The sequence below is a fragment of the Acanthochromis polyacanthus genome, chromosome 11, assembly GCF_021347895.1.
Source record: "Acanthochromis polyacanthus isolate Apoly-LR-REF ecotype Palm Island chromosome 11, KAUST_Apoly_ChrSc, whole genome shotgun sequence".
Lineage (NCBI taxonomy): Eukaryota > Metazoa > Chordata > Actinopteri > Pomacentridae > Acanthochromis > Acanthochromis polyacanthus.
Genome location: NC_067123.1, coordinates 38,743,635 through 38,754,312, shown reverse-complemented (window position 1 = coordinate 38,754,312; position 10,678 = coordinate 38,743,635). Strand labels below are relative to the sequence as shown.

The following is a 10,678-nucleotide window of genomic DNA, read 5'->3' as shown; positions in this document are numbered from 1 at the left end:
AATTTGTGAGGTGGTGTCTATCCCCAGTTTTTATTTTATTTGGAAACTGACCCATTTTGTAATGATAAGTTGCATATTAGTGGCTCTGAAATCCCTCATTGACCATTTAAACAATTTCCGTGTCCATTTCATTCCAATCAGTAGATGTTTTGTATTTAAGTTTACTTACAATATCTATTTTTTTGTGTCCTTCCACGATTTTGAAGAACATTGAGCTGGGATTCCCATCTATAATATCATCATTCCAATCCTCAGATGACATTCACCAGCAGTTTTGGTCCAACATTTACAAAAAGAGTTGTTAAAACTATTAACAACTTCTTCCATATTGTCCTTTTTTTATTTTATTTTCAATAAAGTATGGAGGTTAACTAAGACTGTTTAGTATTACCCATATTCCTTTCATACTGTTTTTGTTATTTAATATTTTACTGTAATATTCCTTTGTACATACCCTTATAGTTTTAGACAATTTATTTTTATATTATTTCTATTTGCAGTTATGGGTAGCATCTATACACACAATAATATCACTGCTGTAAAAATCTTTTGACTTTATTAAACAGATCAGACTTTTACACACTTTAAACTAATATTCTGACACTTTTTATCAACTATATACATTATTTTCGAGGGTTTTAACAAATGGTAGGAATGATAAATGAAACAACTTGATCTTTTCATAAAACATTTGACATTATGACTTTGGACGCCCAAACCTAACTGTACTTCGCCTTGTAGCTCCATACACAGAGATGGAAGTCTTGAAATACATTTACTTTTCTTATAGTAATGTGGTGGAAAATGCTCCTCAGCTGCTGCTAAATCTCCTGTATGGTACTTGTGAACGCAGCCCCAGTTCTGACTCCACCTTAGGGTCAAGTGCCTCATCAGGGCCAGAATATGTCAGACACCTGTAGGACTTGTTCACCTGTTTTATCCAGGCTGTCGTTTGGTTCTGTGGTGGCTGGAGGTGAATGCAGCAGGTATGTTATTAAAAGGATTGCTTCTGTCCCAGTTAATCCTTTCAGTCTGCCTTTATAATTACCTTTTGTCATAGTTGATTGTGTTTCCTGCCCACCATTTCATGTGATCCTGTGTCCAATACCAGATAAAACGCTGTATTTGTGTATGCAGCACGGTGAGCCCAGCTAGTGAGCTGTGATTCCTTTGTTGTTCAACCAGCTGGGTGTTTATTTGGCACTTTTCTTAGGCGTTTTATAGCTGTTTCCACGAAGCAGGCTGCCATTTTGTGGGCAAGTCAAGAACCCATGGTGAAGTTTCCCACATTGCATGTCTGTGAGTGGAGCAGACCAACGCACGATTGTAATAGACTGTATTCAAATATTCTAAAATATCCTAAAATAACCCCAAGTTTACAAAGGTTTAATTAGAATCAATTATGCTTTCATTGAGACGTCCTCTATCTCATTTTCTATTTGTTCTGCTTCATCTTGTCAAACAAACCTGTTTTATAGTGACGTTAGAGGATATGTTGACAGTTGAAAGATAAAAATCAAGGACAATATTCTATTGTCTCAGAATTATCAGTACAAGCCCCTGATGGTGCTTCTTGGATATAAAAAGAGTCCAGTGGAGCTGATGAACCTCATCTGAAGCCTCTTCAGACACTTATCTGGACTGTTGGCTGGATCGCTGAACGCCTCTTTGGGATCTTTTTTGTACTTTTTCTATGAAATGCACATTGCTGGAAAAACAAGATGAAAAATCTATTGATCTGTGCATCGTTGGTAGCAATGTTTTTACAGGTAAGAGCACGTTGGTACAAAGAGAAACGGTCTGCACTCGAACAGTGTTTTAAATGTAAATGAATGAACATGAGATGAGATTTCCACACTTTGAACATCTTGTGCCATGAACAGACTTTATTACCAACATTTACTGCCTTTGAAACCATTAACTTTAAGTAATAAATATAATTAAACAATCAGGATATTTATCAGTTTGGGCATTTGACTTCAGGATGTTGCAGCACAGTCACACAGTTGAAGGTTTCAATAGTGTGGACATCAATAAATACTGCATGTATAGTATAATTTGGGGGACTTGAACTTTATGTCCTTTAATGTCAGTGTTGAACTTTTTACTCTACATTTGTTTGACAGCTAACCGTTCTCTCGAAAGTCTTAAAGGTCCCTTCCATAAATTGGATGCAGATTGGTGTAGCAGAACTTTATCCATCATTATCACACCAAAAATAATCTCAGTACCCCTCAGATTTATCTCTGGATCCTCTGGACTTGATTTAAAAACAGAGTTTACATGATGCTTTGGCAGGCAAAGCAAAAGTAGAATGTCTAGAAGGCAACATAACATGACAGGTCACACAACAGTGCATCAAGAAGACAAAGATGCAAAAATATGGATAGAAATCAATGGAAGTGAAGGAATAAAAGCAAGACAAAGTACTGAAATCGTGCTGAACAATATGATAATGAAATATGTATTCGAGCTGCCACTTTGTACCAAGAAAATCCACATGCTCTCGACACTAATTCTTCTGTACTTTTATATAAATATGTACATTTGCATTGTAGTTTTACTTAATTAAAAAGGTATAAAGTCGCACTTCGATAGCTCTTCCACAAAACTGAAAAGGTGAAGGTCAGTGTTTGTGCGTTTTGTCTAAATGTTTCACAAACAAAGTACTCCAACGCCTCCATGGCCTATTTGCATGAGTTATCTCCCTCAGATCTTTCCCAGAAAGTGGGCCCTCTGATTTACATCCATTAAACACAGAGTGAAAGACCTTCTGTGCACAAACAATGACAGATACGAAAGAAAACAGTTAGCAGATGAAATATGCGAAAGAAAAACCAAATGAATGTCAGCGGTTAAATATAGTAGTGCCAGTAGAATAAGGACTTTCCATTACACCTCTTGCACCACTTGCCAGTTTGCTGCCATCTTCTCAACTGCTTTAATTATCTAATTATCTATGGGGTGTTTTTGTTTAATTGCGATCCAAAATTAAATGCGACTAATTTACTGGAAGCTTTTGGTAATTACATTTCAGCACATTTACATCATAAGTACACCCCATGTCAAAAGTTTTAGGACACTTTCCCATGCAAATAAATTAGAAAGTGTCCTAAAACTTTTGCCAGGGGGTGTATATTAGGTAATGATGACTTCAGTTGTTTCTCTCTGAATGTGTGTTCAGGTGAGTCTCTGATCTGTCAAACCTGTGGGGTAAACATCGGAGGTAGATGCCTGTGGTCCTCCAAGAAGGCCTACAATGACTCCCAGTTCAGCTGCTTCTATGGAAGACTGGGTAGGAAGCACTTCATAGTCGACTTTAACTCTTGATGGGTAGTGTTTGCCTGTTTACTGACTCCTGCTGGATTAAACCACAGTTTGTTTACTGCTGCCGATCATAAAAAAACCTGCCCTGAAAGTACAGACTGAGGTGTGGCCGCACGTCCAGCACAAAGTCAAACAGTTCCTGCTGAACATAAGGACAGATCGTAGAACCACAACAAGGTTTTTCCATGTTTCATACCATTTTCAAAGTGTTTTGTACTCCACATTGCTAAACGCTGACATTTTTTCAAAGTAAGAGCTTTTATCTTTAGATTTTGTCTAAACTACTTACCAGAGAGGGTGTGATAGCCACTTCAGATATTTTGGATGATGCTGAGTCACTGTAATCAGCTGATTCTTCACCACTGATGAATGCATCATTGTGTGGAAGATTTTAGTCATCTCAGGCTATGACCACTTTAGTCGCCCAGGGAGGGATTTTCAACTACACAAATGTGGCTTTTCAAAGTAAATAAACTTTTAAGTACGCAACATCTTCAGACTTCCTTTTAAAGCTACTTGAAGAAAAAAAAACCCGACTCTGCCAAATATTCTCAGCTTGAAGGAAGTCAAAATCTCATCCTGAGCAGGAAGAACTTTTATTATTTGTTCACCACATTACAGTTTAAAATCTGCTCAGTGCCTGAACAGATTATTAGTTTGTGGGCCCCTTTTCATAGACATGTAGAGCCCCCCACTCATACTAAAGAGAACCAAGACGGAAAGAGACGTGGAATTTTTGGTTTATGTTTCTTTTTTATGTCTTTTTGTGGCTGTTTTGCCTCTTTCTAGCCATTTCACACCTTTTATGGCAGTTTTGACCATTTTTGTAGCCATTTTGTGCCTTTTTAATGGTGGTTTACCTCTTTTTGTAACCATTCTGTGCCTTTCATAGTTGTTCTGCTACTTTTAGTCACCATTTTGTGACTTTTGTGGTTGCTTTGCCCATTTTTGTAGCCATTTTGCCCCTTTTTATAGTCCTTTTGCAACTTTTTGTAGGCATTTTTATGACTTTTATGGTTATTTTGCACCATTTAATAGCCATTTTGCGGCTTTTGTGGTTGTTTTATTTCAGTCCTCAGCATAATGTAATATAATATTAATTTACAATTTTCAGCCAATTCACTGATTTGAATCCCATCCTGAGCAGCATCCCCGTATTTCAAAGAAGATTTGTGTCTTTTGTTTGTTTTTCTGTGAGAAGATCTCTGCTTCTCCTGCAGCTCAACGGGAAATTCATTTTTGTGGAAGAAGTTGAAAATGTTTTTGCTCGTCCGACGCACAGAAACACTGTCAGCCTCAGAATGAAAAAACACCAGAGCTGCTTTCTGTAATCTCATCAAATCCTGTTCAGAACAAATAACTCAGTTACACATGACCACAGGCAATATTTCGGCCTTCACTTTGATGTTTTAGTCTCTTAAGAATGGGGCTGGATTGTGAGCAACAAAGTGAATAATCATCATTGTTTGGGAAATGCTCTGACACATTCAAACTCCACCTGATCCAGCTGCAAATTCTAAAATGCTACAAAGCTTACATAGTCATTGCATCACTAACAGTCACAGTGGAACGCTACAAAAATATTTTTTCCAAGAGATGATGTATATACGTATTACTTAAGTATTTTCATGTTATATTTACTATTCAAACATGATTTTTACACATGTAAATATGACTTTAGACTTGTATCTGAACATTTATGCACAAACTGCCATGAAAGGCACAAAATGGCTACTAAGTGTGGCAAAACAACCAAAAAAAGGTACAAAATGACTTCAAAAACGGGGAAAGCTACCAGAAAAAGAGGAAGAATGGCTACAAAAAATGGGCAAACAATCATAAAAAAGCATGTAATGGCAACAAAAAGGGGCAAAACTACAATTAAAAATGCACGGAATGGCTACTAAATGGGGTAAAACAACCACAACTCGGCACAAAATGGCTACAGAAAGGGGCAAAACTACCAGAAAAAGGCCCAAAATGCTACAAAAAGGGGCAAAACTACTATAAACAAGCAGAAGAGGACTACAACAATGGGACAAAACATCTATAAAAGGCCCAAAATGACTATAGATGGGGCAAAACTACCATAAAATGGCACAGAATGGATAAAAAAAAAGGGCAAAACTGCCATCGAAAAGGCACAAAATGGCCGCTGAAAGGGGCAAAATGACCACAAAAAGGCACAAAATGACTACAAAAATGGGGAAAACTACCATTAAATGACACAGAATGGCTACAAAATGGCAAAACTACCATCAAAAAGGCACAAAATGGCCTCTGAAAGGGGCAAAACGACCAGAAAAATGCACAAAATGGCTACAAAAAGGGGAAAAACAACCATAAAAGACACAAAATGGTTACAAAAAGGGGAAAAACTACCACTGAAAAGCTCAGAATGGCCAGAAAAAGAGACAAAACTGTCACAAAAAGACTCAAAAACCAACCATTTTGCGTCTCGTTCTCTTGGTTCTCTTTAGTATGACTGGGGGCTTCTACAGAGGCCCACAAACTAACAACTTCTTCATGCACTGAGGTGACTTTAAACTGTAATGTGGTGAACAAATAATAAAAGTTCTTCCTGCTCAGGATGAGACTTTGACTTCCTTCAAGCTGAGAGTATTTGAGCAGAGTCTGGGTTTTTGTTCTAAAGACTTCCTGTTGAAACTACTGGAACAAAAAACCTGATGGACCTCATTCTTGCACGTTACCGTCGCCTCTTCTTTAAGATCAAGTCATTGTTTCCTTAGAGGCTCATCAGACTGAAGCAGGTGTTTAGACGTCAAACAAACAGTTTGTTTAACGAGGATTAAGCTGACCTTGTTCACCCCGAGAACCATGGAGAACTTCTGGAGGGCGGCGATCGTCCTGAGCGCCTTCATCGCAGCGGGTGAGTTCAGTATATTTAATTTATGTGGTGAAGGCAGACAGTGGACCAAGTGAATGGACTTTATTTATTCCCTCTGCATCGTCAAAGTGTGATTTTCATTATAACGGAGGACAATAACTGCTCTGATCATTGACCAGAATGTCTCATGATGACCAAAGACAAAGGCTAGCGGTGAAATAACTGGAGGTTTGTGATCAAGTCTCTGCTGGTTTTAATAAGTATGGAGCAGCACTGATTAGAAGAAGTTCAGTTTAGAGCAGGGGTGTCAGACTCATCTTAGTTCAGGGATCACATTTAACCTAATTTGATCTGAAAGGACCAGTAAAATCACAGCATAATAACAAAAAAAGACAAACAACAACAAAACAAGACAAAATATTACAAAAGTGAGACAAAATGACACAAAACAAAATAAAAAAGAGGCAAAAAAAGTGACAAAATGACAAAGAAATGGACAAAGGAAAAAAACGAGACAAAAAAATTACACAAAATGACAGACGATGCATGAAACAACGAATAAAGCAACACACAAAATGACAAAAATAGGACAAAAAGACAAGCAAGACCAAAAGGAAACACAAAACGACAAAAACATGAGACATATGGCAAAAATCAGACAAAAAAGACAAACAAAAACACAAAAAAATATTACAAAAATTAGACAAAAAAGCGACAAGGAAATGGACAAACGACAAAAATGAGGCGAGTGAGACAAAAAAACACGACACGACAAAACAAATGAAGCGAAACAAAACAATAAAAACAAGAAACAAATCAACAAAAAACAAATGCCAAAAGTTGGACAAAAAACAACAAAAACAAGAGAAAATATTACAAAAATGAGACACGAAATGACAAAAGAACAATCTAGTATTTTACTTTCTGATCCAAACAACTTGTCATGGTCTAGAAATGATTTTAAATTTATAGTTTTACTAATTTCAAATCTGCAGTTAATGTCTTCTCTGGAATTTTTATACTTTGAGGGCCGGATTGGACCCTCTGGAGGACCACTTTTGGCCCACGGGCCTCATGTTGGACACCCCTGGTTTAAAGTCCCTCTTGAGGAAGATGTTGTGGCAGTACAGAAAGAAAAATAAATGTTTGCCCATTGCATGGAAAGTAACTAAATACTTGACTTAAGCTACAATAAATGAGCGTTTCCACCTTTTACAGCCACAGGGTAAAGATGACTTCAGAAAAATTTCCACAAACGAGTGCAGCTGCTTCAGAAACTTTCCTGCTATGCTGTTGAGTGAGTGTCTGTGATTCTGATGCTGTTTTTTCTGTCGAGCAGCTCAGTGTCTGACCTGTCGTCGGTGTCCTGTGGGAGTGTTCAATACGTGTCTGTTTGGAAGTGATGTGACCTGTAACAACGCCACCGAGCGCTGCTACACCGGAGAAGCTCGTAAGTCAACGTCTACGACACTGATGGCTGATGGCCCCTTTGTGGCCGTTTTCAGTCTGTTTGTGATACTTTTGTGTGTCTCTGTGGTCATTTTGCGACTTTTTGTAGTTGTGTTGTGTGTCTCTTGTCATTTTGTGTCTCATTGGGTCATTTTGTGTTTTTCCGTGGTCATTTGTGTCATTTTATAACACAAAATAACTGATTGTATCTGTGTCTGAGAAATCACTTCTAACTAAGTTCCCCATTACATAAACACCTCTCCAGGAAGTGTTAATTCCAGATCACATGATCTGCTCCACATGATGTAATTTCCTCCTGAAGAAAAGACTGGAAGACCCCAAGGCATTCTGAGTTACATGATATAAAGTAGTCAACAGGTTTACTACAGTATCTTTATAAATAGCTTTCAGTTTCAATTTTACTCAACTGTATGTATAATATTTAGAAGAATCTTTGTTTAAAAATGCCATGTGGTGTTTGGTTATAGGCGGCCATGTTGGTTTTAGGCCTGAAAACAGCAGAAATGACAACTATGGTACAAAAAGTCTATTTTCCATATAAAATTTGATAAATTGCCAAAAAAGAAATAGCTGTCATGATTATCTCAACTTAATAAAAGAACACAATCCAATCTATTTCTGAATCAGCTCATTTTATTATTGTTTAGCTAATTAGAAGGTGGTTGTTGTTAAATTCAGACGGTTATTTAGTTGACATTTTAGTGATATCCAGTCATTTTAGATTAATAAGTGATTGTTTCCATAATAATCATGGAATTTGTAAAGACATGATCATAATGAACATAAAAACTTTTAATAAAAGTGTATGCAGATATATCCCATGGACTTCAGAAGTCTCTCAGTTATATATTGATCCAGATGACAACATGAACAAGGCAGAAGTACAACCAGGCAATGCAGTCAGCTGCTCCAAAAGCCTCCATTATGTTTTCTGTAAATATCCCTTAATTTGTTTAGTTAAATTCTGACACAGAAAATTTGACCTCTGGTTGCATTCCAGCTTTAAAACCTGCTCTAGTTGCTTAGAGGTGATCCGGGTTGCTGGTTTAGTAGCAGCTTGTTTTCCCCTGATGCCACCCAGCAGGTTGATCTGGTTCTGGGGGAACCAGCAACCCTGGCGTGGATTTTCCACTGAAAAGCTTGAAACTAGAATGGATAAAAAGACACCTTGCACACCAGCGCCACTGCCCTTTTGACCCGCATAGTTCTCTTACTGTCATCCTCTGGAGCATGAACAGAGATTAGAAGGTCAAAACATTCAGTGCTTTGATTCTAATCCATCTGTGAAGCTTTATTTACAAGCAATGACCGTATTTCACACCTAATTCCATCAGAGTGGTGACAGCTTCACACAGGATTAGATAGCAAGCTGAGCTGAGGCATGCAGACCTGACCCAAAGTCACTCAAAGTGGTCACATCCTTAAATATAAACAACTTTAAGCCTCTATATATTCGTAACAAATGAGATTTATCAAAACTCTCCATCTGTACAGTTGTCATGGACACAGAAATTCACTACAGAGGCCAAAACTATTCATCACACCATACTGTAAATGTGTTTATTTCTGCTGTAAAGTTGGACATTTTAACATTAAAACTCTCTGAGGGGATTGACTCGCTTTGGGAGCCTCAAGTGGACATTTGAGGAACTGCAGTTTCTGTGCATTGGCTTCACTTTTCAGCCCCAAAAGACCAAATCAAACGTTAGCTAAATAAAACCAATTGGGGTACCATTATTTGATCACAAAATCTGAAATAAACTCATGTAAAAATAAAGTCTAAATTTAAAAATGACAAAAATGAGACACAAAATAACCAAAACAAGAGAGGAAATGACAAAAATGAGACACAAAATGACCAAAACAAGACAGGAAATGGCAAAAAATGAGACACAAAACAACAAAAACCAGACCAAATGATCAAAATGAGACACAAAGTGACAAAAACAAGACAAAATGCCAAAGATGAGACACAAAATGATCAAAACAAGATACAAAATAAAGAAAACAAGACACAAAATGTCAAAAATGAGACACAAAATGACAAAAACGAGACACAAAATGACAAAAGCCAGACAAAACGACGAAAATGAGATACAAAATGATCAAAATAAGATATAAAATGACCAAAACAAGACACAAAACGACAAAAATGAGACAAAATGACAAAAATGTCCCAATTTCCCTGAGTGCTTGTCCAGTTACTTGTGTGGATATAATCTTAACTTCTCTAAACTGTAGCACCTTCTTGCTGAGTGTTGACCTGAACCCAAAGCGTCCTTCATGTTTCCATGTGTTTTCTGTTTCTGTCCTCACAGAATTCAACTCCACCGGTCCTCTCAGCCTTCACACTCGTGGCTGCCTGGACTCGGATCTCTGTGGGGTGACGCTGACCGGAACCCTCCTGGGAGCCGGATACACCAGCAGCTTCGTGTGCTGCAACACAACTCTGTGTAACGGAGCCACAACCGTCCAGCTTCCTCTGACGGTGGCCCTCTGCGCCGCCATCTTGTCCTTTCTGTGGGGATTCTGGGAGATGTAGTCCTACAAGATCTCCAAGTTGATTATTTACATTTGCACCGATTTAAGCATTTATCACAATTAATTTTATGAAATTATCGTTTTAATATAACTCAATCAATAAAGTCATCACAATGACCTGTTTTTACATCTTTTGTCATTGCACACACAGACACAAGTTAGTATGTGACATTTATTTGATTTAATTGGTTGAGTTTAAGCAGCCTTGATGGACTTCACATTCAGCAGTTGTATTTTTTAGTTACAGCAGTGTTTTCATGTGGCTATTTTTAAGACAACAGCATGAATTCCTTTGAATTTCCCCTGGGATTAATAAAGTACCAACCAACCAACCAACCAACCAACCAACCAAACACAAAAACAACCAACCAAACACAAAACCAACCAACCAACCAACCAACCAACCAACCAACCAAACACAAAACCAACCAACCAACCAGCCAAACCAACCAACCACAAAAACAACCAACCAAACACAAAACCAACCAACCA

General features: G+C 37.7%; 1 protein-coding gene across 1 annotated transcript; it reads left to right on the top strand.

Moving 5' to 3' along the window:
* The first annotated feature begins 6,013 nt into the window (after positions 1-6,013).
* Positions 6,014-10,303, top strand: lye (lymphocyte antigen-6, epidermis). The gene is made up of 3 exons (XM_022221016.2): positions 6,014-6,217; positions 7,515-7,625; positions 9,964-10,303. The coding sequence occupies exons 1-3, from the start codon at positions 6,166-6,168 to the stop codon at positions 10,185-10,187; spliced, it is 387 nt and encodes a 128-aa protein (XP_022076708.1). The 5' UTR covers positions 6,014-6,165; the 3' UTR covers positions 10,188-10,303.
* The last annotated feature ends 375 nt before the right edge of the window (positions 10,304-10,678 follow it).

Bases quoted from the DNA above. Each gene is read 5' to 3' on its own strand.
- lye (XM_022221016.2), top strand. From the start codon at position 6,166: ATGGAGAACTTCTGGAGGGCGGCGATCGTCCTGAGCGCCTTCATCGCA. The intron at 6,218-7,514 runs GTGAGTTCAGTA...TCTGTCGAGCAG, and splicing joins GAGCGCCTTCATCGCAGCGG to CTCAGTGTCTGACCTGTCGT. The intron at 7,626-9,963 runs GTAAGTCAACGT...CTGTCCTCACAG, and splicing joins CTGCTACACCGGAGAAGCTC to AATTCAACTCCACCGGTCCT.